General features: G+C 48.6%; 13 protein-coding genes across 13 annotated transcripts; 6 read left to right on the top strand and 7 right to left on the bottom strand.

Moving 5' to 3' along the window:
* Positions 1-608: 608 nt before the first annotated feature.
* On the top strand, positions 609-1,444 carry TRIVIDRAFT_47222 (carbohydrate esterase family 5 protein; the record flags this gene model as incomplete). The annotated part of the gene is made up of 3 exons (XM_014097371.1): positions 609-965; positions 1,024-1,203; positions 1,274-1,444. 3 exons carry the CDS (start codon positions 609-611, stop codon positions 1,442-1,444), a joined length of 708 nt encoding a protein of 235 aa, XP_013952846.1.
* A 1,048-nt stretch (positions 1,445-2,492) lies between these two features.
* On the top strand, positions 2,493-2,750 carry TRIVIDRAFT_131892 (uncharacterized protein; the record flags this gene model as incomplete). The annotated part of the gene is made up of 1 exon (XM_014097044.1): positions 2,493-2,750. A coding segment is annotated over one exon (258 nt), but the record flags the coding sequence as incomplete, so codon positions are not given.
* A 1,581-nt stretch (positions 2,751-4,331) lies between these two features.
* On the top strand, positions 4,332-5,222 carry TRIVIDRAFT_137543 (uncharacterized protein; the record flags this gene model as incomplete). Its single annotated transcript, XM_014097043.1, has 2 exons — positions 4,332-4,740; positions 4,807-5,222. Coding segments are annotated over 2 exons (825 nt in total), but the record flags the coding sequence as incomplete, so codon positions are not given.
* Positions 5,223-5,488: 266 nt separating this feature from the next.
* On the bottom strand, positions 5,489-6,754 carry TRIVIDRAFT_47613 (uncharacterized protein; the record flags this gene model as incomplete). Its single annotated transcript, XM_014097042.1, has 2 exons — positions 5,489-6,469; positions 6,545-6,754. The coding sequence occupies 2 exons, from the start codon at positions 6,752-6,754 to the stop codon at positions 5,489-5,491; spliced, it is 1,191 nt and encodes a 396-aa protein (XP_013952517.1).
* Positions 6,755-9,553: 2,799 nt separating this feature from the next.
* TRIVIDRAFT_127573 (uncharacterized protein) lies at positions 9,554-11,276 on the top strand (the record flags this gene model as incomplete). Its single annotated transcript, XM_014097041.1, has 4 exons — positions 9,554-10,129; positions 10,490-10,643; positions 10,819-11,075; positions 11,133-11,276. Coding segments are annotated over 4 exons (1,131 nt in total), but the record flags the coding sequence as incomplete, so codon positions are not given.
* Positions 11,277-11,645: 369 nt separating this feature from the next.
* On the bottom strand, positions 11,646-12,845 carry TRIVIDRAFT_225626 (uncharacterized protein; the record flags this gene model as incomplete). Its single annotated transcript, XM_014097040.1, has 13 exons — positions 11,646-11,702; positions 11,779-11,796; positions 11,852-11,872; positions 11,940-11,957; positions 12,009-12,032; positions 12,093-12,113; positions 12,163-12,183; positions 12,246-12,266; positions 12,336-12,356; positions 12,420-12,521; positions 12,584-12,607; positions 12,670-12,690; positions 12,759-12,845. 13 exons carry the CDS (start codon positions 12,843-12,845, stop codon positions 11,646-11,648), a joined length of 456 nt encoding a protein of 151 aa, XP_013952515.1.
* Positions 12,846-13,251: 406 nt separating this feature from the next.
* Positions 13,252-13,611, bottom strand: TRIVIDRAFT_225625 (uncharacterized protein; the record flags this gene model as incomplete). The annotated part of the gene is made up of 1 exon (XM_014097039.1): positions 13,252-13,611. One exon carries the CDS (start codon positions 13,609-13,611, stop codon positions 13,252-13,254), a length of 360 nt encoding a protein of 119 aa, XP_013952514.1.
* A 982-nt stretch (positions 13,612-14,593) lies between these two features.
* Positions 14,594-15,652, top strand: TRIVIDRAFT_47603 (uncharacterized protein; the record flags this gene model as incomplete). The annotated part of the gene is made up of 1 exon (XM_014097038.1): positions 14,594-15,652. The coding sequence occupies one exon, from the start codon at positions 14,594-14,596 to the stop codon at positions 15,650-15,652; it is 1,059 nt and encodes a 352-aa protein (XP_013952513.1).
* A 346-nt stretch (positions 15,653-15,998) lies between these two features.
* On the bottom strand, positions 15,999-17,099 carry TRIVIDRAFT_47246 (uncharacterized protein; the record flags this gene model as incomplete). The annotated part of the gene is made up of 1 exon (XM_014097037.1): positions 15,999-17,099. One exon carries the CDS (start codon positions 17,097-17,099, stop codon positions 15,999-16,001), a length of 1,101 nt encoding a protein of 366 aa, XP_013952512.1.
* Positions 17,100-18,098: 999 nt separating this feature from the next.
* Positions 18,099-19,068, bottom strand: TRIVIDRAFT_77111 (uncharacterized protein; the record flags this gene model as incomplete). The annotated part of the gene is made up of 2 exons (XM_014097036.1): positions 18,099-18,794; positions 18,865-19,068. The coding sequence occupies 2 exons, from the start codon at positions 19,038-19,040 to the stop codon at positions 18,149-18,151; spliced, it is 822 nt and encodes a 273-aa protein (XP_013952511.1).
* Positions 19,069-19,527: 459 nt separating this feature from the next.
* TRIVIDRAFT_58422 (uncharacterized protein) lies at positions 19,528-20,684 on the bottom strand (the record flags this gene model as incomplete). The annotated part of the gene is made up of 2 exons (XM_014097035.1): positions 19,528-20,223; positions 20,295-20,684. 2 exons carry the CDS (start codon positions 20,682-20,684, stop codon positions 19,528-19,530), a joined length of 1,086 nt encoding a protein of 361 aa, XP_013952510.1.
* Positions 20,685-23,610: 2,926 nt separating this feature from the next.
* On the top strand, positions 23,611-25,883 carry rho1 (ras small GTPase Rho1; the record flags this gene model as incomplete). The annotated part of the gene is made up of 5 exons (XM_014097034.1): positions 23,611-23,812; positions 23,943-23,970; positions 24,405-24,602; positions 24,684-24,818; positions 24,884-25,883. The coding sequence occupies 5 exons, from the start codon at positions 23,745-23,747 to the stop codon at positions 25,040-25,042; spliced, it is 588 nt and encodes a 195-aa protein (XP_013952509.1).
* Positions 25,884-25,993: 110 nt separating this feature from the next.
* Positions 25,994-26,458, bottom strand: TRIVIDRAFT_231638 (uncharacterized protein; the record flags this gene model as incomplete). The annotated part of the gene is made up of 2 exons (XM_014097033.1): positions 25,994-26,284; positions 26,335-26,458. 2 exons carry the CDS (start codon positions 26,456-26,458, stop codon positions 26,193-26,195), a joined length of 216 nt encoding a protein of 71 aa, XP_013952508.1.
* Between the last annotated feature and the right edge of the window lie 736 nt (positions 26,459-27,194).

Below are 27,194 nucleotides of genomic sequence, written 5' to 3'. Positions count from 1 at the left end.
AGAAGGTTGGAGTAAATGCCGTGACCAACGAATACGCGGATGCGGGAAAAGAGGAGATGGACCATTTAATCATTGATTAAACGGCGTTATTGAGATGCTTGCACATTGTCGGCTCCTCGGTCTAAAGGGTTTAGTTAAGACGATTGAGGTGAGATTCCTCAGTTTTTTTTTAGGTAAATATGATAGCAAGCTAGCTGACGACCTCCATTCACACATTATTCCATGTGTAGCGATGCGAAGGTCAGGAAAATTTCGCAGACCAATGAACAATAAAGCATCCAATCGGGGTGAATGGCTGCAATGGGAGTTGATTTAGCCTAAACCTCAGCATGACGCTCTGGATGGCTGGCTGGGGGAAAGGAATACAACGGTAACTAGAACGAATTGAGGCTTTGTCGCGGAATGAACAACCAGCGAAGAAAATCCCTTTGACGTTGTGAATAGAGTCAATCGTCAATATCATCGGGCTACCTCATACAAGCATTGGTTCCTATATAATCTCCTATTTTCTCTAATCGACATCATGCCCTGGAAAGCCAGCATCCTGCGATTCATTTACCTCACACTACTGACTTCTACTCATCAATTTTTCTGTCATCAAAGTCAAAATGCCGTCGATTAAGAATGCCCTTACATTCTTGTTGGGCCAGGCTCTTCTCGCCACGGCTAGCCCAATGGATCTGGAGAAACGTCAATGTCCCGGAATCCACGTCTTTGGCGCTCGTGAAACCACAGCACCTCCAGGATATGGTTCTTCCGCTACAGTTGTGAACTTGATTGTCAATGCCCACCCCGGGACAACATCCGAGGCCATCAACTACCCAGCTTGCGGTGGTCAGAGTCAATGCGGTGGTGTCAGCTATGCCAACTCTGTGGTGGCTGGTATCAATGCCGTTGTCCAAGCAGTAAACAACTTCCATAACCGATGCCCCAACACTAAGCTTGTGTTGGTTGGATACTCACAGGTTTGTGTCTCTTGAGTGTGTTTATGGAATATAAAAAACTTACTTAGAAATCACACAGGGTGGCCAAATCATGGATGATGCCCTATGTGGAGGAGGTGACCCTGCTGAAGGTTACCCTAACACTGCTGTTCCTCTCTCTGCGGCATCAGTAAGCGCCATTCGGGCCGCCATCTTTATGGGCGACCCTCGTTATGTCCGCGGACTGGCGTACAATGTTGGATCTTGCGCTGCTCAGGGTGTACGTATTCTCCATCTTGTGAGAAATGAGCTTCATTCAGAGTTGTTTCTAATGACGTGTCGCTTGCTAGTTTGCTCCCCGCCCTGTTGGCTTCGTCTGCCCCAGTGGATCAAAGATCAAGTCCTACTGCGATGCCTCAGACCCATACTGCTGCAATGGAAACAACGCCAACACTCACCAGAGCTATGGACAGGTGTACGGCCAGCAAGCTCTTTCTTTCGTCAACAGCCGTCTCGCGTAACAGGAGGCCGCATCTCAAAACCAGTGTATTGCTTTGGGCTGGCTGAAAATGGAATGGATGGAGGCTAAATAGTATAATGTTGCTCTTTATAATGTGTCGTAAGCCTTGGAGAGATCCCAATTGCATGGACAACAAATCTCATGGCTACCATATGTATAGGAATTGAAATATTGTTATTGAAATCCAGTGGTTTTTATGAAACATAAGAGTGTTGCTATCTTAATGGGCGGAGGATAACACTGCCTATGATCGTTGTGGAGCCATTTATGAATCGCTGCTGGTGAGTAAGTTGTGAACTCCCTAGCTAAATATATTTAACGTAAATAAATATAAGAAATTTATTCTTTCGACATGCGACTAATATAAATAATTGCCATGGTGGATGTTTGGCACTCAAGGCCGTAATGTCCCATGACCATAGGAACAAACGTTCGTACTCAGTGCTATACTTCACTAGCTATCAGTTAAATAAGCCACTTGAGAATAGAGAAATATATCGATAGTAAAGGTATATATCGATAGTAGCAGAAAGTAGAGTTAATAGCGACAGTAGAATACAGCCAAACAACCGTGCATCTACTCAAGTAACAATAACCTGCGTCTTATTATGACGGCTTGAACTCCACGTAGATCGGCTGCGCCGCATTGCACATGATGCGAATCATCTACAAAGGCCTCCAAAAGGTTTGGTTGGGCAGAAAATAAGCCGTAAGGCACACTTGTTGAGCCATCCAATCACATTTGGCCGCAGCCTAGTGTCAACGAGCATGACTTGCATCGATTGATGAGAGAGGGTAATCAAGTTATAGGCATCCCTACGCATACATTGCGGTTTAGAAACATTTTGCTATGAACGCCCCTGAAGAAACAACAAATCACCATGGATGATAGCATCGACAATAGCTTGAATCGCAAGTCAGGATTTCGACATCCCATCATCAAAAGCACAACAGAAACCCGGCTGCTGCAGATATCGCAGCATCCAACATCTCACAGTTGGCAATACGACTTTGTTGTGGTGTCGCTAGAAAATCTGTCTGCTACCCCTTATAGAGCTCTGTCTTATACATGGGGAAAAGCAACGTCAGCGGACGACCTCCAAACAATACGAGTCAACAACCAGGAATATTTTGTGCGACAGAATCTGTTCGACTTTCTTGCTTCAGCAGCAGCTAGGAAAGAACATGGGCTTTTCTTTGTTGATGCCGTGTGCATCAACCAGCTCGACTATGACGAGCGACAAGCGCAAGTCCAAGCAATGGGTTTGGTCTATAGCCGCGCAACATCCGTCATTTCTTGGCTTGGAATATTGCCGCAAGAGCATAACAAGGGCTGCCAAACTTTGACCCAAGCATCCGAAGTTTCCTGCACGGACTGGTCAGAGCGAGAATGGAAAGCACTCAAATACCTCAGCTATTCGCAATATTGGACCCGCGTCTGGGTGGTACAAGAGGTTTTGCTTTCCTCAAACTTGGAGATATGGTGCGGACCTTTTACATTTTTACCCACCCTTCTGGGAAGAACACCGCAAGATAGTGAACAAGTTCAAACGAAATTCAGTGCGGATGGAAGACCTAGCGTGTCGAGAAGCGATGCAAGCCGACTACGTTGTCCCTCAGAGGCCATCCTCGCTCACAGGATGAGACTCGTTCCTCGGATGACCAAGGACACCACTATGGAAGGATGCCTTATTGGAACTCTGGAAGACATGACTGCGAGTCTCTGCAAGCCTTCAATGACCTTTGTGCCATATCAATCGCGAGTTTCAGACGATCTTCACGGCATTATGCGTAAATTTGGCAGGTTGCAATGCTCAGACATACGGGACCGTTTATATGGCTTCATCGGCCTTCTTGATGAGTGGTCTCGCAATAAGGTGAAGCCAGATTATAAGAGAGGCGTTGAATATGCCTTTTATCAGGCGCTAAAATTCGGATTGTGTGAGCTATGCCCAGAATATGGCGTCGCAACTCGGAGTCTTGGAAACTCCTGGATTTCCTACTTCTGTGAGGTGCGAGATGCCTTTAATATGGGAGACGAAATTAGTGTGCAGATTTTTCGCCAAGTATATCGCGAGCTTGACTTCAAGACACGGATACAAGACGTCCTCTTTCAAGAGCAGTGGGATCTCAACTATGGTTGGGAGGGAGAAGATGCCGTCCACTATGGAGCTTTTGCTAGAATGATCATCGATGATGAATTCGAAGATGACGAATCTTTGGATAGCCAAAGACCGCTCTTACTTAAGTTTCACAACCAACAACGGCATTTGTGTGAGAAGATGTACGTTTTTCTCTACTAGGCTCTAGGAAGTGTAAGATGTACTAACCCATTTCCTTAGCTCAATGAAGATTCGATGGAGACCTAGGGCTTCCTATAGTAGACTATTAACCTGAAAGAGATAAACGAGGAGATCAATGAATGTCGAGTGAAATAGATATCGGCTTTTCAGGAAGTGAATGGGGTGATTATTTGTAGGAAACGTACATACTTGAGATACCCATGAACAAAATACCAAGCACAAGCCCACAAAATGCACAGTACCAATAAAGTGAGTCATGCGCAATACTTATGATTTACATGCGGCTAAACGAGCCTAACAAGCAGCCACAAAAGACAGGCGATCAAGCTTCGACTAAAATGACTCTACACTCTGTGTAGGTTTGTTGTGTGTGTTTGACTAAGAATTCCATCTCTCATCTTCCCGAAGCAAACAAAAATTACCCCTCAACTGAACCACTTCTTATCGCGTCAACTACTTCGACTACAGCTACACTCACGAACTTCACTTACAATAAGTCTCGGAGAGAGGAACCCGCAGAATATGAACATGGAGCTGGAAATTGGAGAACTCGCTGTCACTCATAGATTGACACAGCTAGAAAGAATCGGTCAAGGCCGCTGCGGGACGGTGTGGGCAGTCCTTTGTTCGAATTGCACTGGGCATCATCATTTAGCCATGAAACGCGAGGATGGCAGTACTGGGAGGTCAATCTTGCATGAATACCAGATGCATCGGAAATTACTCGAAGCGTCTCTACTATATGATATCACTTCTTTTGCAATACCTCGATCCTTTGGATATCTAAGCTACCAAGATATCACAGCTTGGTCGGGCGTCCTACCACGACTACCTGAAAATTACACAGGATGTAACGCCATTGTCAGCGAGAAGATAATACCCCTCCCATCTTCCACCAGAAGGCTCATTGTTCAAAACTTTCGACCCGATGTGGATGAAGAGAGCGTTTTGAAGAGCCAAAACAACGAGCATTGCCTTATTCGACCGTACCTTGGTCGCCGAAGATATCGTCGCAGTGAGACCGAACAAACCACTGGACAAACGAGACAACGTTTACGAGCATTCAGTCTACGGAACTTCCCACTACATTTGGACCAGATGGAACACTTGGGGATTGACCCAGGAGATTATGCGATGGCAATGGCCGATGCTTTGGCTTTCCTGCACTGGGTTGCGAAGGTGGATGGCAATGATGTCGAATATGTACTCGCTCAGCCTCGAAGCCAACCTGATGCTGTCTCAAATCAGATGCAACTTGAGGGGGGGCACTCAAATAATGCCGACATACTAGGCCCTCATACAATGTGGATATTGGACTTTGACTTGTGCAGGGATTTGACTCTCGACGAAAAAGGCATCGAGCAAGCCAGTAACGCATTTTGGGGCAACGATCCATACTATCCACGACCCTGTAGTGTGAATCCGGCAAATCAGAGACTTTGGAGCATTTTTGAAGAGCGGTTCATACAATCCAGCGCCAAGGCCTTGAGATCAGAGTCGAACGACATTAAACAGCTCCCCAAACTGCTCATGGAGAAGATCAAGTCGGCAAAAGCTAGCATAGAGTTTAGGAAGACTTAGACAAGAGTAAATTGGAAAAACTATGGTGCATTTAGAGTCAATAGATTTGAACAGCTAAAAGGAGGGCGAGGATGCCACTGTACTCAGCGTAGGAACACATACGCGTCTAGTTCCAATCGCAGCCTCCATTTGTTCTTTTAGCCTAGTCTCAAGTAACAAGGTTATCTCCAGCGTGCTTCATTCAGCCGATTGTACTCTTCTTCAGTATACAGATCCCATTCATTCTGCATAGTGCTTGCATCAATTTCGCTCCTAGTGCCTTGACCTGGTAGTCGCTGGCCCTCGAATTGGACCCCTTGGTGATCAATCCATCCTTCGATACGACCATCACCAAGAAACTTTATCCAGCCTCTATTATTCTCATCGTCATATGAAATAGGGCCTTCGGCCTCACGGCCGCGCCAAAAGAATGGAATGCTATCATAAGAAGAGCTCCACGGCCGCTCTTCAAAGTATAGCACCCCCTCAATGATGCCGAAGTCAAATCTTCCCCATAAGCTAGAGCCAGCGATAGTAAACACAAGACTGAGCTCCGAGGCATACCGAGGCCATTGAGATTCGACGTAGGGAGAGCTGATATCGTATCGACTATTTAGGAGGCCAAGGGGTAAGAGGCTAGCCGTTCCATCATAACGACTGCTGTCCTCACAATAATCCTTGTACGGCGGAGGTGGCTCATCGAAGGAGTCCACATGTGTGTAATCACTATATACATCGCTTTGAGCTCGTGAGGATTGAACACGACCATGTGAAACAGAAAGAGAACCACGTCTGGCCATGTAACTAATTGGAGGAGCCGGAGCAGGAGAAGTGCGTGTCACAGGTTCTGGGCGCCTCGAACTTTGTGAGCTACCGCCACGACGTGCCGTCTGTCTCATCGTAAACCGAGGCGGCATTGGTGCAGAGCCATTTTCTGATGATTTTGATGCCTTAGCTCTCTTGAATTCATTTGCTATTGGCGCTGATGAAGCGGTGTTCCCCAGATGATTTGCATTGATGGTCACATTGACCGTGACATCTGCTTTTCTTTTTCTAGTTGACTTTTCCGTGGCCTCAACCTGAGGCACCGCGGTCGAACTCACATTCTTTGCTGCTTTTTTTTCTGCCCTGTCCCGTTTCGTCCATTCTTTCTTCAACTTGTTCTCCACTTCTGTAATGTGAGATGGCACTGATAGAGTTCCATCACGAACAGCATCGAATAGTCGCATACGTGCTACAGACTTCACCTTTGATGGCTGGAGTCCATAGTGGATGAGCTGTGCCTCAAACCAATGGGCAGTGTAATCTTTATCACTACCGGACGCGAAATGGGTTCTTAGTTCCTCTTGAGTCGCCCGTCGGTGCCGATGATCGGATGCCTCCGCGAAGAAGAAGCCGTTGGTAAAGGCAAACTTACCCTCGGATACAAGAGCAGCTGTCTTTGACATTTTGATCTCTAAGGGGTAGAGTAGATGGCATGCACACGTTTGCAATGACTGTTCAATGCGAGGATGGAAGCTCCCCTAAGTCGAAAAATTGGTGTTTAAACATCTTGGTTGAGGGGGGTTATGACGTCCCAAGTTTCCGCCAGATCTAAGGTTCTAGATGACTCTCGTGTGAATCTTCTAGCTTGTAGTTTATTGTAAAGTTTATCTACGCCACTCGGGTATTTCCGGTTGCTTGGGTGAACCCGTAGATCGCGAGATCTGGTTCCTGTCATAGTTTGTTCGCTATTGACGCTCCACACCCTCTGATCGCCGTATTTGAACGATCATCCCAGCACCTCTCTCCAAATTTACAAAACGGCATCTTGCCCATTATCATACACATATAGTTAAAAAATTCAACAAATCAGACTGACCCTGCCTCTTCAGTTTCGTCCATCCTGCCCGTTGTCCCGAAACTAATCTTGCTGGAGCTGTGATTCTGCTAGCGCGAAGCGTCTGGGTGCCATTTTCACATTACAATCGCAAATCCAACTATCTCCGCTTCATTTAACTATGGCATAGATTGTACGACTTTCTCTGCTGCAGCAGACTGCGCTGGCAGCTTATTGCAGGCTTAACTTTCTGAAGCAACGTTATTAAAGCTTTAGTTTTCTACACCACTACCCAGCGCTCTACTATTCTACCTCCAGGACCTCGTAAGAACCCCTCAGCCACTCAATAAACAGGCCACTCAATAAAAAGACTTAAAATCTTACTAACACAGCGTCTATATAAAGTAAATTAAGGGTACAGGTATATTACACAAGTAATATACTGCACTCTTACATATTAAACCTATATAATAATTAACTATAAGGCTATAGTTAAGGACCCTATCTCCATTCTTAACCCTAACACCGCGTACAGCTCCTACCCCTAGACCTTTAAGCGCTTCCTCGCCGCCGGTTTTATGCCTTTCTCTATTACGCCTTTCGCTGCTGGCTCCCTTAACCCCACCACCGATGCTATCCTATGCTCTGCTATCCTCCTACACTCTTACATTAGCTTCCAGTCTGTTATTATCAACTATATCCCTAAGACTCGCTACTCCAGCCTGCAAATGATCTTCTAATGGGGCCTAAATGTAGCGACCGTCACCGTCGGCGTAGGATTGTATAAGTTTAAGACCAACGATATTAGCGTTACCGAGGCTATTAAGAAGATCTGGAGGGCATAAGGATTAGCAATTAGACAATTAAATATCCAACGAAGCAGAGAATAAAGACTCTGGGCAGACATGGCGGCGTGCTCGTATGTGCAGATTCATCATGTTGTTGTAAGTGGCTCATATTCCCATAATAGATACAAGTAAGTGTCTATAAACTTCAACATGCAACGGGATTCTTCCTACCTATGGATACGTGCAGGTACGCGCGCATCGGGAGGCAGAATTAAACTTTGAAATGTCGGAATCATTGTTCAAAATACGCATACAAAATTAATATGCTCAAGTAAACCGACATACAAGGTAGGTTCTTCATACTTACTTTTGGGAAGGGCTATCCAGCACCCCAGCGATTAAACAGACTGGAGTTACGGATATCGTAAGGACGCAGAATAAAGATCTTTCTTATCACTATTACTTAATTAAATATACGGTTCTTGGAGCATCTACTATTCTCGCTACTTTCTGCAAATATCGCTATTTCCTGCTACTATCTATATTCTCCTCTACTATCTGCTATTATTATTATCTATGCCGCTTTATATTTGAGAACTGGATGCTGAATCGCGAACGTGAGTTGCTGAATAGTCATTCCCTTACTTTTTTTATCCTTTGTTTAGCGTTGAGAGACAAACAGCCGAAAGAGAAGAAATGCCACCAAAGATGACGAGATCGTGCGAGCTGTGGTAAGCCTGCAACATCCTGTTCAACAGCGAGGCTGCATCATCTTACATACTCCGTACACTACACCATGTTGGTATTCCTATCCCATACAGAGCAGCCGGGTAATACTGTACCGGTCAAAATTTGGGCGGGAATACGGACAGGCCCCAAGTTGTCAGCTTCACATGCCCGTAGAGGTTAGCCAGGTGCTGACTTCTCGATACCCAAGCAAATGTCATTCGATGCGTCCGGAAACCGAGCGAGATTTCACAAGGCACCAGTGGATCGTTGAACCGCTATAAGGCTTCTTTGAGTGCCCCGTATGCTAAAATCTCACCCAACTCTAAGTTTTCAGATCAGAAGGATCCTGGCTTAGAGCAGTCCCTTGTTTATAACACGCACTCGCCTTATACTAAATTGAACAATAGATATCGCCTTATAGGCAGGTCGTATTCGCCCTTGCATGATTGGCAGCGCTACGGGCGGACCGCTGCGCGAGGCACCCAATGGCGTTTAAGCTATTAAACACAGGCGAGTGCCAGTTTGTAACCACGGTATATTTCCTTTGTGCTTTGTATTACGTTGATAATTCAGGGCCTTTTCCTCACTCAATGCGCTCATATACTGTCCTAAGAGGAAGGTGATCAAAATTTGGGAATGGCTGCCAGGGATGGCCTTTGGCCAAGAATATGGGCACAACGTTGCTCTCAGTTCCGACCCCGTACCATACGTGGCAGGTGGATTGTATATAAGATGCCTCTGCCGTATTGTTGAAGCATCCATAATAAGAGCGACAAGCCACCAGTTTACTGAAATCTATAGGTGTAACGCACTTCCAAACTGTCGCCATGGTGCTGTCAAATCGCCTTCTCTCCGCCATCACCAAGCTCGGCTTGGTAGCAGGCTCTGCTTATGCCGAGAAGGGAAACATCTGGCCCGCGAAAACCGACCTGCTCGAGTCCATGCTCTATGAGCAACAGGGCTTCAACTCCGGCAACTCTCCTGCAACTTTCATTGTGCCCTGTGAAAAGGTTTCTTTTGGCACTGGCCGCAACGGTGCTGCAGAATGGCTGCGTACAGCATACCACGACATGGCGACTGCGGATGTTGCGAATGGAATAGGAGGTATCGACGCGTCGATTGGATATGAAGTCAACCGCGACGAGAACCCGGGTATTGGATTCAACGAGACACTGATCAATCTGACTGCCTTTTTGACGCCGCGGTCGTCGATGGCGGATCTCATTGCTCTGGGGGCGCTGTTTGCCGCAAATGGTTGCTCAAATGGAAGCGTCGAGATTCCCTTCCGAGCCGGCCGAGTTGATGCTACTGGCCCGGGTCCGACAGGCGTGCCCAGGCCGGAGCAGCCCTTGGATGAACACATTACTAGCTTCCAGAAGCAGGGATTCTCTCCGCAAGAAATGATTGGCTTGGTAGCATGTGGTCATACCCTTGGAGGAGTTCACGGCGTGGATTTCCCGGAGATTGTGCCCGTCGTAAATGATCCGGTAAGATACTCTTTTGGCCATGTCAATATGGTTACGAGACTGGGGCTCGCCTATTCGAAATCACAGATAGGCTAACGGTTATACACAGGCCACAGATGACAACACACAGACATTCGACACGACTAACTCCGGATTCACAGCCTTCGACAACACCGTGTAAGCTTAATACTACCACTTGCTTGCTTGAAAGGGACTACTCACTAACATGAAGCAAGCGCTGTTCAATATGTGAACAACGTCACGCAGAACCCGCTTGCCTTTGGCCACAATGAGACCACTAGATCCGACGCGAGAATCTTTGGCTCGGATGGGGGCATCGAAATCGGACGCATGGCCACTTCCCCTGCTTACTTCTACAAGACATGCCAAGATCTGCTCGAACGAATGATTAACACGGTCCCCAAGGGTGTGACTCTTACTGAGCCTCTCCAGCCTTATCCCGTAAAGCCATCGCGTCTATTTGCTACCATTAACTCCAATGGAACTATGACTATGACTGGTTATATCAGAGTTAGTTCTTTCATCGTTATCGATGCAAGCATAAAGAAAGATTCACTAACGGAGGAAATCACAGGTCATCGGCTCTGTCGCGGCCAACCCCAATCGCACCATCAAGCTTCACATTCATCCTCGTGCTGGGGTGATATGCTCACCAGCTAAGCCTTGCACTGTTAGCAACAACATCCCAGCATTCGCTTCTGGCCATGTCATGTACGGAAACCCCCCACTCACTTTCTGGACGTACCCCTTCTCAGTAGAGGTACCTCTTGCCCAGGGCATTTCTAGCTTTGACGTCGAGGTTGTCGATAACATCAACGGGGTGATCAACAGCACTCTGCATACAAATGGAGGCCATGGTTTCCCATTCGATGACACTATTCTCACACAGCCGCAACTCTCGTGCTCTGAAGTGCACTCCGAGGGATTAATGAACTTGACTGTTGCGGTAAGCTTCACCCTTTCAATTCGGCGTTTGTAAATGGCATCTAACACTGTAAAATAGATCCGCGATAACTCCCATCTCAGCTCATTAAAAGCTATAGTACATGTCCCAGAGCCCCTGTTGTCTCTTACTCCCGCGGTTGGGTCCATTCCCCTCGACTTTGTTAAGGCTGGATCAATTACGGGATCAGGATACACGCTCTATAATGCCTCCATTACCACAGGAGTCATTCCTCAAGATCCACCCAACAACCAAGCTGGAACTTATATCCGAACATATGACTTGATTGCTTCAAACGGTACGCATAAGGTAAAGAGAGAATTCAACATGATGGATGGACTCAAATCCTGCCCCACGTTCTTCTAAAAAATGAGGCGTTTAGGCTCACTTAATTCTGTACATATTACACATGTGTATATATAACCACTGAAGATATTGTATTTAGAGTAGAATGTGTAAAACGACTTCATGAAGTGTGTTTTCGAGTGCGGAGTGAAGAGACCAATACGAAGGAAATTAGAGCCGCAAAGTGATTATTTATTTATTTTTTAAAAAAAAATTAGAAAAGCAAAATTACTTTGCCTCTTTCTCGGCCTTCTCCTTCGCCAGCTCCTCCTCGGCTTCCTTTCCCTACGCGAGCAGTTTCATCAGTATTTCCTAGGTACCTAGTAGTATAGGCCTAGTGTATATGAATATAGGTACTCACACATTGCTCAATCATGGTCTATATATGTCAGTCTCCATTCTTTTCACAGCTACGTATGGAATTGGATGCTTACAGCCGTCATGGCCTTGATGTCCTACAACGTTCCCGAGATGCCGAATTAGTGATAACGCCGATCACCGTAGAAAAATGGATATACCAACCTTTTGAGGACGATTGAGCTATAAACTATCAATATCAATCATCAATAAAAGAAGGTAATCGACACTTACCGCAAGCGCTCTCTTCTCCCAGAACTTTGGCATTGAAGTTAGGTTATAATATTCCAGAGGATGGGAATCGATACAATGACATACCTCAACACGATGTTGGAGAAGCTTATGTCATTAGTACGGAATCATTCCCAGGAAGAAGAAAAACACTTACTTCCTTCTTCTCTTCAAGCTCCTTTGATACCAACCTTGTTAGGTTATATGGAGACATACTAGAACTGAGAAGGTTGAACTCACCACAATCTCCTGGTTGACTTGCTACACGAGAAAAGTTTGGTTAGTTTGGTTCGACTTGAAAATGTTGCGAGCAACCTAGCTTGAACTTACCAGCAACATGTCGGCGAACTTCTAGAGAGTGTGTCAATAGGTAGTCAACGCCTGTGGGTCTATTATAAAGCAGTGAATCCTTACCGCAATCTCCAGTTCTGCTTCCTGTGTATAGCCGTTTCCCGTTAGCCGAAGACGAGACCCGTCGAGTCTTCGAACATAGTAACTTGCCTTGCGGGATCCCTTCTGTTGCACGTCAGAGAAGCCAACATACCTAGATGCGTGTCGTCGCTCGGGGGCAAACTTACCACGGGGGCTTTGTCGTTGTTGGGCTGCATGAAGTAAGCACGTGCACTCTTGTCAGGCATACGATAAGACAGATGTTTGTACATACCGCCATTTTTGATTGAATCTGCTGTTGTTTGAGACTATCAGCCAAATCATGTTTGACAGTTCCACAGAACCCAGCCAACGGAGACTGACCTTTGATCGTGTAGCTGGCATTCGCGGAGTGGGCAGACGGTCAGCCGATGGACGAAAGTATGTGAAGTTGATCGCTGGGCCGGCCATTGCTCACAGAGAAAAGAATTGTCTACTGGGAATCAAAAGTCAGCGTGTGGATCTCATGGAATGGCGACATGGTAGGAGGCGAGGAGAAAGGGGGAGATTTCGACGGAATACTTACGACGGGATGGGACGAAGAGCTTTAAAAAAAGAAGAAGAAGAAGGGAAAAGAAAAAAATCTCCCATCATTTGCAAAAACTTCCATTTACACAAACATGGAAGGACCGGTCTCTGGTATCGATAGGAGTATCGAGCAGTTGCTGGCAAAGTGCCGGCCAAGTGTTGCCTGAGGTTCGCAATTCACACCTTCGCACAGCCAAACCAAAACATTGCAACAACTTCCAAACCAACTTGAAAGCTGAAACAACGTTTCATCATCGCACACAACTCCTACCGTTTACCTCTGCAGACCTTATCCATCGTTGGCATCAACGCCTTCATCGGCAAGAGCCCAGCAGCGGGAGCCACACGCTCTCTGAAGCGAGGCACAGTGGCTCGAGTCAAGTGTATCAAGTTTATCATGAGGCTGCTGGAAATGCGAACAACAAGCAACCTGGGACGAGCCACGGCCAATCTCGACAGTCAACCCCGGTGATGCAGCAAGCGACCAAAGAGCGCCTGATAGAGCTCCGACCATTCGTGGCGCAAGAAACAGGGCCCTCTTCTCCAAGTCCCACGCGGAGTCGTTTTTGTAAGTATCCCGAATGAATTCCCAGCTGCCCGTATCTGTTGATGGAGCAATTGGTAAGATTCGATCATGATACTGACCCATGTTTTATAGCAACCACTTACATCGTAAGCACTTCGCAACCGAGCCACCGAGCCTTCGTTTCAGCCGCCTAATCCTCGACCCCGTCTTCATTCAGATATATCACCAGTTCGTCTCCATCGACAGCAAACTGTAGAGCGACTCAAGGTGTACTAACGACACTGCATACTAGCAGAGGTCTATTTTCACAATGACCGTACGTACAAACATATCCATTCCCACAGCCACTTCCTTGTTTTGAGTGAAACTGGCAACATTACTGACTCGTCGTTTCAGCGTGTCAATGAACAGGTGCGAGACGATTCTTTGAATCACCTTGACAGCATTTTAACTATCGATGCAGCCCGCTCCGGCCAAACCGCCGGCGAAGGTATTTACTGTGTTGTCCTTGGAATGTGATTCATGTACTTACAATTGCGTTACATTGCAGAAAGTCAAAATGCCCGCGGTGAGTTGGATACTAAGGAATCATATTCAAGCTGGCCTCACTAACGTATAACAGAAGGGGTCTCGCGAAGTAGGTTATACAATATCGAAGGCAGGGTATCTTCTCTGATAACTATGCACAAATACAGGAGGCCATAAGCTGATTTGCCAATATAAAGGGACTTGCGTGCGTTGAACAAGACAAAATATATCGATGACTGGGAACAATGGACGGACGTTCCGGACGGAATCTGCCGAATACCGTGTGGATCTAATATCTAGGAGCCTAATTTGGTAGAGGTAGTCCTTACTTTCTACTTGCTGCCACTAATTGGTTGTATAGAAACTTTGTTCTACTTTAGAAACTTTCTTCTCCTTTAGAAACTCTCTTTTACTATGGCTACTTTCTTCTACTAGGCTACTTTCTTCTACCATAACAGTCGTTTTACCATTTATTACCTGCCAACGCAACGACAACTCTCCAGGTCGGAAAGCTCGTACAGCCCATCAGTTACAACATTTCCCATATCCTTGGCCTTCTTTTTATATTCTGTATACAATGCAGTCCGAATTCCACCAATTCATCAATTTGCCAACTGAGCTAAGGCTCATAATCTGGAAATATGCCTTACGTCCAATCAGCCCGACCCTCCCTGGTGCTCATTTCTTCTCGGTGCCCAATAATGATGAGGATGGCGAGATAATAAATGAGTTCAAGGTCCAATGCCACCTGGGCCCTGATTGCGAAGCCGAGCATGACTATCTATCTCCCCTCACAGCACCGAAGTTTGGCAGCTGCCATTCATGGACCAGCAACAATCCATCTGCGTATCTCTGGGATTTTGGCATGTGGAGTGCGTGCCAAGAGTCCAGAGAAATTATTGAAAAGTATTACAAAATGGAATACTGGAAGATGAGGATCCAGCAAGAAAAAGTCCTCGGAAAGGCCGACAGCAGTCTTTGCAACGATGTTGACGTCTGCATTCCATTCTTTTCTCCACGCAGAGATGGAAATTGGTGCTTCTCTATTCATCCAAACCGAGATTTGGTTTGCCTTCAGCCCATTAACGCAAAGCATATCCGTTTTTACAAAGACTATGAACATATAAACGATTTTTGCATAGTTGGCTGGGATATGACGCTGCGTGGCTTTGCCAACCTGGCATTCGAATACGACTCCAGTTGGTACGATGGCCTTGATAAGATTCATAATGCATCTGATCTCTTTGAAGAGATGAGTCCCCGAGGCCTTTTTATCCGCACCCTAGTTTCCATGGACGACCGAGACTATTGTGCCCCTAGAACTCTTTGGCTCATCGACTACAGTCTGAAGCGAGATAAAGAAAGGGATGATCATTCCCCATCGGAAGAGGGCAAAGTATTTCACGGGAACGATCGAAGATTTGTTCAAGTTGACCTGTATTCGCGCGACTATTCGGACGCTTGGAGTTGTTCTGCGCTCGAGTTTGTACAAGACGTCGACCTGCTATTCGATGACAGACCCAAATACTGTTGTCTATACAGATATGTATATGACTCCGATCGATCCTATGGAGGTGATGGCGGACACTTCATTAGTGACCAAGTTCGGGTCCTGGCATGCGAGGAGGGTGCTTGAGAGGTTTCTCGGTGCATCGGTGCAATCATCTCTTGGGCATTTGCCTATATTACTACAAATGCATTTTACGTCACCAAAGATTAATATTAGGTAGAAAGCATTTATTATTGCAATATGATTTATGAATTTGCAACCTTTGAGCGAATATAACTTATTTCCCTAAGCTAGAAAGAATGTGCGACTCTCTGAGCACGACGAAAGAGCAATGATGTAGACGCATACTGCGAGCAGCCCAGTAAAAAAATCCCCGAGTCCATATAGAGCAATTATACGCTTTTTCCCTTCTTCAGAGTGAAGATTTCATCATACCGGGATGGGTAGCACTTTGATCCAGCCGCCAACTTCCTCATGTGCTCCCCTTCTCGCACATCAGCACACGAACGTGGCGATGGATCTGGTAAGGCCTAGTACCATGAAAGGGATTACTGCAAATATAACAGCTAGCTCTGCCACTTTCATGAATCATAGAGTGGCTTGGATTGTCACCGCCAAGAAGTATGTCGAGGTTATCCAGAAACTCGAGCGCCGAACTGTATTCACCAGACGAGAAGCTGCGTCTGGACGACGACTTGTCGACCTCTGCAAACGTTTGACCGTTACCGTAGAAGACTTTTCTTCCCTTTCTTGTATTCTTTGGGAAACGAATTCTATTGATATTGTAATCTATAAGCCAGAAAGTTGGGCTTTTGAAGTGAACCTGGGCATTGAGTTCGATGAGGGCAAGGGTACGGATGAAGAAGCCTCGAGCACTTTGCTCTTCGTAAAGGCCGCGGAAACTGTATTTGTCCCTTTCCTTTTCTATGTCGTTCCAGCTAGGGTCATATGCTATCGCGACATTGCCAAGTCTTAATAAGCTGGGACGATCAAAATAGTTGATAGTGTTGAAAAGTTTGGCAGCAGTATTGGTGATGCACACGCGTCCACAAGCGCGATCTTCCCACCAGTAGATAGTGCTTGGATCGAATGCTTGTAGACACACCAGATCCTGGTCTGGATGAAAAAAGAAGCGCCATCTCTCCTTACTGTGTCGAAAACTGAGCGAAATAGAGGTATTGGCGAAGGATAGGGTTATGGTAGAGTCATTTCGAAACTTTTTAGTGCAGATTATTTTCTCGTAGTGTGCCTTAATAACATGTCTGGACTCTCTACATGCGCTCCATAGGCCAAAGTCCCAGATGTATGCAGATGGATTTTTTCTCGTCCAAGAAGGGCTGCCTTCTTCAGAATCAAGCTTCGGTGCTGCAAGGTGGTATCTGGAGCAATATCGGTTACGGCCTTTACATCGGACACTGATTCTTGCCGCCTTGTCCCCATCTTCCCCAGTGTTGACCACGGAAAAGAAGTGAGCTCCGGGGCGAGCAGGATCTAGCGGTCGCAAAGCGAACTTCCAGACCATGAGTCTAAGCTCGAGAGGCAAGTCCATAAACTGACGGACACGCGACTGCATCTTGCATAGCGGGTTGAAGGGATCGAGACGGGGAAAGTCGAACGACATTGATGCTAGAAACGACTATGTGAGCTTGACGAAGATTCTTGACTGGCAATGAGTTGGTGAATAGCTTGGCTGTGCGTGAGGGTGGTGGAGGAGAGTTGGTGAGAAGAGTTGGTGAGAAGAGTGGATGGCGAGATTGAAGAGGCTCTTTTAACTTGAGTTGAAGAGGTCCTTGGCGGTGAAGTGATCTGCCGTTCTACTGATGGGAAAGGTGGCGTTTGAACAGAGCAAAATACTGATCAAATGTGCTGCCATGTTTTTCGGAATTAATAGGGAGTAGCTATTCAGCGCCTGCTGTCAAATATGGTGCTGTAAGGAGTAGGGTCTCTGCGCTGTCTTGATTTGACCTCGCCTTCGTGACGTCCAGCAGCTCTGGCAGGCTCCATTGGGTCCCTCGAAGTGGTTTGTGGCTCCCAATGAAAGAGTTGGTGGCCAACCGAGTAGGGACATACAGAGTTACCGTGTCGGTGGCCCAAGTTGGCTATCCAGCATCCCAGCGATTACGAGGAGTTAGAATGTCGTAACAAGACGCAGAGGAAAGATCTTTAATACCATTACTTGAGTATACAGTTTCTCGAATATCTTCTGCTGTCGCTAATACTGCTACTATCTGCTACTATCTGCTACTATCTGCTACTATCTGCTACTATCTGCTACTATCTGCTACTATCTGCTACTATCTGCTACTATCTGCTACTATCTGCTACTATCTGCTACTATCGATATATTCCTCTCGTATTTGCTCTCATCACTACCTAGGTAGCTCCAGATTTGAGACACAGGATGTTGGATAGCCACTCCCTATTAATATTGACCGGCGCCGGTTGGCACCAGCTGCTATCCAGCTTTGAGGCATACAATGTTAGAGTGATATACGAACAGTGCCGACAAATTTGGTCAAAGTCAGAAATCACAGACACAGGGATGTCTCTACCATGCCCTTGTGATAGTGATGAGTAGGTATGTACCGTGGGTAAGTCTTGTTATTGGTTTACATCAGATCTCTACGCCTCCTTCTTCAACCCCTCAATACCCTCCGTCGGTCTTGGTCCTCCACGACTCCTCCTCTCCTCCTCTGCACCACTCGCCTTCCACGCGCTCAAGATGAGGTTCACAATGTGATCCACGCCAACGTCCTTCTTCACCTGCGCGAACACCGTAGGTCCTCCCTCCCGCATCTTTCTCGCATCCCTCTCCATAACGCCCAGGTCAGCGCCCACAGCCTCCGCCAAATCCGTCTTGTTCACCACCAACAGGTCACTCTGCGTGATTCCAGGACCTCCTTTTCGGGGCACCTTGTCGCCGCCACTCACGTCAATGACGTAGATGATGAAGTCAGCCAGCTCACGGCTGTAGTTGGCGGCCAGGTTGTCGCCTCCAGACTCGATCAGCAACAGATCCGAATCGAACTCGGTATGGAGATCCTCAAGGGCGGCAAGGTTGGCGGAAATGTCTTCACGGACGGCGGCGTGAGGGCAGCCACCGGTTTCAATGGCACGGATGCGCTGCGGCGGGAGAGCAGCGTGGCGAGTGAGGAACTCTGCATCTTCCCTTGTGAAGATGTCGTTTGTGACGGCGGCGAGAGAGTATTTCTCTCGGAGGGCGAGACACAGCGCCAGCATCAGGGCTGTCTTGCCTGAGCCAACGGGGCTATAAAATGGCTCTCGGGTTAGCGTTTGCTGCGGCCAAAAAGTGCTGAAGCTGAGGCTGAGGCTCTTACCCGCCGATTCCAATCGTGAATGCGCGATCTGACCAGTTGCGGCCCTCGACGATGGGCATCTCTCGTCCTATGTAGCTGCCGGGACCATCGAGGATCTCGTGAGAGTGGCCGTGCTCCTGCGCCGAGAAGCCATCATGGGAGTGGGAGTGCGAAGCGCCGTCGTGAGAGTGCGACATGCTGGGCTATGACCTGCTGTTCTCTACTGTGATTTGCTGAAAAGGAGTAGGAAAATAGTAGAAAAGCTTGAGAAGAGAGTCAAGAAACAAGATCTCAGATATAAAAGCCACGCCGAGAGAACGTCATGTCAATGCGCCTTACTTAGCCAGAGCTTTAGGCGGGGGAGGGGTTGATCAGATAGAGTGTGGGTGGAGCCAGCAGTTGGCAATTATCAATTCTTATCTTCGATGGCGATACGCAGGACGATAGTCTGCCTCTTTAACTCTTACACATACTGATGACATTTCGTTCGTTCACGAGTGATGGATGGCTCATGAGTGCTAAATGGATGAGTGATGGGGTCAATCAATGTCTTCGTTTTGCTCCGTCATAATGTACAGCTCGTACACACAAGTCTATATAATTACACATGCCACGCCAACTTGGTGCTCGCCCGTGGCTTGGATTTTCTTCATCCTTCTTTTAATTCCCCTTCCCATTCGTCATCTACTGAGGACCAGCAGTTGGTGATGGCGCGTTGGTATTGTCCTGTGGAGGAACTGGTGCTGCCGACACCTCAGCTGCGCCAGCATTTTCCAGAGCCGCCGACTTCTTCTTGGCCATGAACTCGCCAATCTTGGCCAGCATTTCCTCCGAGAGCTCTGGTTCTCCAGCCTCTGCGCGAGCCTCCTGGTTCTTCTCGTGGAACTCATCCAATGGCGTCTGCATAGACTTGATAGCCTCTCGTCGTCCCTTCTTCAAAGCCTCCTCCGCCTCCTTCTTCTCGATATACCATGCCTCGTGTCTTGTTCTGAATTTGGAGAACTTGTTCCTCAGCTCGTCCACCACCTGCTCCGGCATCGGCGGCGACAAGAGGCCGTAGTAAAATGATCTATCTTCGACCTGTTCTCGAACAGTGTCTGCGGCCATGGTTTCGAACTCGGGTACTTCAACCTGTGGCCAGGGAATTACAACGTTGAGTCCGGGGACCAGGCGATCCCACTTCTTGCCGTACTGCCATCGATCGAGAGACATGTTGCGGGACTGCATGTTCGGGGGCACCGCCTTGAGCTGGTTGATGACGACGTCTCGGGTGACTCCTGTCTCGGGGTTTGTAATTGGGTAGACCAGGCGGACGGATCCGATGGATATCGGCATTGGCTGTGGTCGACTGGGATTGCCAAACATGCCTTGAACAACAGCCTGCGCACGAATCTGTGATTAGTACAAACGTTTCGTGAAATTGCCGCAGAGAATCTCCAAGCATAACATACCTGATGGCGGTGCTCCAGGGTGACAGTTCCAACCTGGGGCTGGACCGATCTGATGCGATCAATCTTGCCCTTGTCCGGACCATCCTGAATCACCACTCGATCGCCAGGCGCAAGATTGAGCTGCTTGACACCTCCGGCCCATGCACAACGCTGCTCAACAACCTTTGGGTTTGGCTGATGCAGGCCATAGTTTGACCAGTCCTGCCGCACGTTTTCCTTGAAGGCGCCGTAGTCGTTGAAGCCCAGATCTCGCTTGGGCGCCAAGGGTCCCAGCTCCCAGTCCTCTTTCCGGGCCTTTCTCGCATCCTTGAGGTTCTGTCGAACTTCCTCCACGGCCGATCGCAGCGCCATTCGACTTCGAAGCTTGCTGTCGACATTTTCTTGCTCCATCTGTAGTCTCGTGCGGCGGGCCGCTTGGCGCTGGGCCTGCGCCGCTCGCTTCGCCAGCTTCTGCATGATTGATGAGGGGAATCAAAAGGATGTCTAGGACTCCAAACCGCAACCCATTGACCGCAATGGACGCTGCCCGCACCACTTGTAAATGATTGTGATATCGACTGATGACCAGATGGCTCGGAAAATCTTCGATCCAGCACCCAATAACCTAGCGCGGGACAAACCAGTGCGGCACTGATAAGCTGATAGGGCCAGGCATTTGGCTGGGGGTGTGAGAAGAGGCTATTCGTACTGTATTTGTTATATGCGACCGCATTGGAATTTAGGCATGCAATACACAGTGTGGGCTGCAATAGGCTTAGATCGAGTGCTGGCCTAAATGCTTAGTACGGGGTACATGTGCTTGGCAGCACGCTAACAATGGGCAGAGACATTGTGATGCTACAAGCGTCGCCACGGAGTTATGGAGCGACGAAGGTGGTGAAATAAAGGAGAGGCGGAATGAAAAGAAAAAAAGCAAAAAAAATAATAATAATGAAACAGAAAATAGGAGACGTTGCTGGTATTCCCGGGTAAGGAGTCGACTGGTGGTGACACGACGCCTGTGACGGAACACGGAGAGTACGAATGCTCCGTTGAATGCTCAGCTGTGTGGTCTCTCGCATCGCAGACTGCCTCGAGCTCACGCAGTTTATGCTCCCCAACGGCGGTAGCGCTACTGGGATTGGTACTGTACGAGTAATATACGCCTTATTGATGGCATCTGCACGCTTTGATCAACATCTGCCAAGGTAGGCAACGGCGCAGTGCACTGGAGGCGCATTGTATGTACACACTCGATTCCGTGGAAGCCTCGGAAGCATCGTCGTCGTCGGCAGCAAATGCTGTCACAACCCGCCAAACAAGGAAATGCGTCGTCTGGTGAGCACGCCAATCATGTGATTGCTTAATTTGAGGTGCATCAGCTTCCAGTCACTAATGCAGCAGCTCCCAGCTGCGTGAATGTGCAGCCAGCTAAATTATGACAGCTTCCGGCGTGCAAGTACGAGCAAGTCCTAGATGCGTAGGACTTTGCCACCAGGATTCGCGTGTCAGGAGGCACACAAGCCGTGTCACCCTGCCTAGGCTTCGGGAAGCGGTCTGACCTGGGGGGGACAGGACAAGACAAGACGCCAGACAACACCACGGTGAGATTTTGTTGACAGAGACAAAGAGCACGCATCTGGTTGGCGGCCCCAAATACGAAGTACCGGTACTATGCACGAGTACAGCACTGGCGCCCATCTGATACAGTACTGTATACGAGAGTACCTACACACAGAGCACTTCCTGATATATTACCAGACGCCCTGCATCGTCATCCCAATCACGAGTAAATTGGCCGGGTGGATACAGAGGTTAGCACTTGGTGCGACCGCTGCTAAGATAAGGTGCTCCTGGCTGAAATTTGCACGCACTGGACATCACATTGCGGCTTGGACAGCCTCGTGGCGCTGAGGCAGAGCTGAGGTCCTTTGGCTTGAAATGGTCCTGGACGAAGAAGGGCCTGGGAGATGATGCCCTACCTAACCTTGGTACCTAGAGCACGGAGCAGAGACAAAATGATTCAGCTCCAATGCAGTCGGTACCTGTACTTTGGCCCTTTGCAGACTCGAAACAGACCGCCAGATGATTCACAAGCCGAGCATCATCTGGGGATCAAATTAAAAGTGGTCATCATCTCAGCCTCTTCCATCATCAACCGTGTGCAGTACGTACCGCGGGTCTCAGCACTCGTACTTTGCACGGGCGGCAGTGCTGTTAGTGCTACCTGGTTTCGTAACGCGCTGCTATTAATGTTTCTGAGGCGCCGCGTACTTGTACTTGGCACGGGCACCATGACTGCGCCCTTTGCCTGCTGGTAAGCGTGTACTGGTACATGACTTGGCTCATCGGTGGAGTTCCGTAATATAAAGGATCACGTACTTCCAGACGCTGCGCAGTACGGAGCTCCGAGTAGCGTATACCTGGCTCTAGCGCTGCGGTTGTACTTGGCCGCATGTATCTGGCCTTATCTCCCAGCGTCTCAGCCACCTCCCGCTGCCGCTTCCAGGCGACGCGTCCAGCCCGGGATTCTTGTTTGTTGCTTTTTTTCCTGCTGGTGCTTGTAGTGGCGGTCAGGTAGAGCACTGCTCTCAGCTGTAGTGCATTGATTGAGTACATACTCGTACCTATGCATCAACGGCAACGATTGCTTTGGCCTGGGCGTTCTGCAGCCGCAAAGAGGCTGGCCAAATTCGTACCCGAGTAATACTGGACTGGTGTCTAGGTAGAGTAATACCAGGCACCCGTACTCCTCGTAGGTACCTATACATGTACCTATGCCAGTGCCAGTGCCTGGTAGGCCACTAAACCGCTGCTGGGATGCCTGGAACTCGGCGCTCAATCTGCGCTGAAAAGCTCGGTGGCTGGAGGGCTCACAGCACCCAGAGCTGCTCCCCCGGGCCCAAGCCGCCCCTCCTTTCTGCCCTGGAACAGGCAATCAAGCCATTGGCGAGTCGAGTCCCCAGAAATTGTTGGCTGCCTCAGGATGCGCTAGCCAAGGTACGGAGTACAACGCAGCGCCCAGCAAAAACTGCCATTGATTGCTCATTCGCCTTGTCCTGCTGCACCCAAACTCCGCCGCAGGATACCTACCTAGTACCTAGACGCTGCCTGCGAGTCCTAATCTGCTTTTTCCCTTTCAGCTTGGGCCCCCCCCGAAAGTCCTCGCAGTCACTCGCCCCGAAACAAAAGCAGGCTGCTCCCGCTGCTCTGATTCTCCCCCTCTCCCCACCCAGTCACCTGTACTAAGCACTGCTAGCACCAAGTACCCAGTACTTTGCGTCTGCAAAAGCCAAAAGCCCCAGCAGGCCAGACCCAGACCAGCTCTCTTCCGTCACAATCCCCCTTCTGACGTCCGTCTTTCTTCCTTTCATTCCATCCCAACCGCCATCGCCATCCGCCTGAGACGCTCTGCCTTCATCTTTGCCAGCCGACTTCTCATCTTCCACTCCGCAATACTACACAGACGCCATGGCTGAGATCCGCCGAAAGCTCGTCATCGTCGGCGACGGTGCCTGCGGTAAAACCTGTTTGTTGATGTGAGTTGTTCCAACGCCCAGATCCGCGGCACGCTCCAAGGCAGCCGTGGCCTCACGCCTGATGCAACGCATCGCCATCCCATCCAGAGCCCGCCAGAGCACGAGTCGAGCTAACCGCGCCGTTTTGCAGTGTCTTCTCCAAGGGCGCTTTCCCTGAGGTACGCATTGAGCGCAGCATCTGCCATCCCCTATTTTGCCCTATGCCGCGTTTTCATTAGCCGCCGCCATGTATTTTCCCGCCCAAGACCACAACAACACCGCCATTGAAAGTTTGATGGCAAGCTCGATGCCTTTCGGTCGCCGTCAGTCGTCCTTCTCTTGACGGTGGTGCACCGCAGGATCGGGATTGGGTGCTGCGTGACGTTGCCATCAACCCCAGAGCGCGGCAAGAAATCCTTGACGTGTCAAATCTGGCCAGGGCTATGGCTTCATTTCAGCCTATTGCCCATCAGCATCCCCATCGAATTGTTCTTCAATCATCTAATCCACCATCATAACCGGTCCATCTCACACAAAAAAGGCAAAAAGCCATCGGCACCATTGCGTGCTGCTTAAATAAACAACGCCATGCTGACATGCTGCACCGTTCTAGGTCTACGTCCCCACCGTTTTCGAGAACTACGTCGCCGACGTCCAGGTTGACAACAAGCACGTCGAGCTGGCCCTTTGGGATACGGCTGGCCAGGAAGATTACGACCGTCTCCGACCTCTCTCCTACCCCGACTCCCACGTCATCCTGATCTGCTTCGCCATTGATTCTCCTGACTCTCTGGACAATGTTCTTGAGAAGGTATGTCACCCTTGCATCCCACCCCCTGCATTTGCCCATCTAAATAAAGAAACAAAACATTAACGCGTATCACTTTGATAGTGGATCTCTGAGGTCGTGCACTTCTGCTCAGGCCTTCCCATCATCTTGGTCGGCTGCAAGGCTGATCTGCGAGACGATCCCAACACCATCGAGGCCTTGAGGGCAACCAACCAGAAGCCGGTTTCCTCTTCGGACGTGAGTGCACTCTGCCCTGACAACTTGATCTACTCTGATGAAACTAACACTCTTATCCCATGCAGGCTGAGGCTGTTGCTAAGAAGATCGGCGCATACAAGTACTTGGAGTGCTCTGCTCGAACTGGCAGCGGCGTCCGCGAGGTCTTTGAGCACGCCACTCGCGCTGCTCTCATGTCTCGCTCCACCCGCAAGAGCAGCCACAAGAAGTGCCTTGTTCTGTAAACGTGTTTTATCCTTATACCCGTCCATCCCGAGTACACACCCGTTTCCATTCGCGGCTCGATTCCCCCCTTTGTAATTCGATGCGTTCCTTCCGTTCTTCACAAGCCAACTCACACAAACAATACGCGGCTGGTTGGGTAATGAAGGATGGGCGTTAGCCGCCATGGTTTGCCGGTTGTCTGCGGGCATAGGTTTTTTTCCGGGGATTTGGAACTTGGTTGTCTCGTTTTGCGTGTCTTGCGCGTCTTCGCTAGCGGACACGGCGAGAAGGGTTACTTGGTTGCGTGCATGGTTCTGCAGTCCCATCACCGTCATGGAGTAAGGATTCTCTAGGGAAAGAGAGATGATTGCGAAAGAAGGTAAACCAGATGTTTTCCCCCTTATGCCTCTGTCATAATGCCGGCGGGCAAGCCGGTCTTGCTTTACTGTATCTTCCCAGTGGTGCGAAACGGGGTCGACGGGCCTAATGTTGGAGCTGGCTTTCTTTTTTTCTGAGCTACGAGCGGTTGATGGTTGATTCGGGAGCGTACAGATGGAATAGAGGGCTTGCAGTTTGTCTAGCTATGAGAGGAGATGAGCGGAGGCATGGGGTGTAAGTAGGTAGCAGCTGTGGATTTGTCGCACTTTGGAAGTTGCCGGGACTCTCGCGAGCGGTCTCTACAACAGGTTATCATACATTTGTTTCGGTTTTTTTTTTCTTTTTCAACTTGTTCAGTCCAAGGTTCGAGGGCCTGTGCAGTGTGTTTTTGTCTTGTATTGTCTTGGCTTTTTTTTTTTTTTTAACTTGGCTTGGTTGTAATATCGCTTTGTCTTTACACACTCAACATGTTAGATTGCGGGTAACTCTATCGTGAATCTCGAGGCAGTGAACCCCCTTGAAACATGCAGTGTCATGGCGATTGTAGCCCTGTCGCCGGAGATCAACCCGATGCACTTGTAATACATGCCATGCCATGCCATTGCCATTCTAGATTCTCTCCATTACGGGGAACTATCCTAGCTGACTAGCATGTAACTTAGAATAAAGACATACATGAACAGTTCTCTTCTCCATCAACGCCTTGCCTTGAAACACCATGTCCTGCTTGAGCAAGCCCTTATTCCTTTCTTTCATCCATTCATTCACTCGTCCGTCCGTCCATACAACCCCTCACCACTTCAGCATAGTCTCGTCATATTGCTGCGATGTATAAGGCCGTTGGCCGGAGGGGTTGAAGTTGAAGGAGCTTAGTTGGGGCAGGTCTATGTCGAAGACGGGTCAGCTGGTTGCTACAGGAGATATCCAGGCTTACGATAAGAGAACAAGAGAGGAAGGTCAAAACTTACAGCACCGCAGCTCTGGCAGGTCTTGGAGTCGGAGGCGATGGTGGCAGAGCACTTGGGGCAGCTAGAGTGGTTGAAGTTGACGGGCTGCATGATGATGGCTTTGTGGTTGTTTCTAGCTTGATAGCTCAGAGGTAGAGAGAGTGGTGTAAGTTGATATAGTTGATAAGAAGCAAAGGAGCTGTGGTGGTGATTTGGAGAAGAAGGGGATTCAGGGCACTTCCAAAAAGCTGGGGCGGGGTCGTAAAGTCTGGACCCTTTTATAATTCTGGAGTTTGGGCAGAGCTTTCTCGCATGACATGGGACAGCGGCATATCGTACTTAGGCAAGGGCAGCTTTGCCGGTTTGGCGACTAACTTGGAAGCCTTTCTGGCGGGCGTCGAGTTTCATTGGTGTTCGCCTGGAGATGGCATCTAGGTATACACCACTATTTTGATCGTTTACGGCAACACTACTGCAGTATTATCTATCTAGTGAGGGTTAAACTAAAAAACTTGAGCCGGCATTGTTTCAGCAAGGCAACCCTCAATCCTTCTCTCTTTGACGCAGTACCCGCGAGAGGACTCCTTCAGTAATAGAGAGAGTGTGTGAGAAAAAAAGAGGGGTGGGAAGCTTGTGCTATCGTATCGTGGGAGAAGGGCTGTCAGAGGATTGGCGGCCCTGTATTTGGTTTGCGGTCTAGTGTAGCGGGGAATTTGCAGGAAGGGGTGGGCGCTTAATCTAAATGTTTTATCGGGGAACGTGGATTTGAGTAATGAGTGCGAGGTTATTGGCTGTACGATATTGGGGGAGGAGATTTTGGAGGTTTTGTTGGTTGAGGTGTGTTGTG

This window comes from Trichoderma virens (assembly GCF_000170995.1).
Source record: "Trichoderma virens Gv29-8 chromosome Unknown TRIVIscaffold_86, whole genome shotgun sequence".
Lineage (NCBI taxonomy): Eukaryota > Fungi > Ascomycota > Sordariomycetes > Hypocreales > Hypocreaceae > Trichoderma > Trichoderma virens.
Note: the sequence above shows the minus strand (reverse complement) of the source record. Positions and strands in the feature narration are given on the sequence as shown.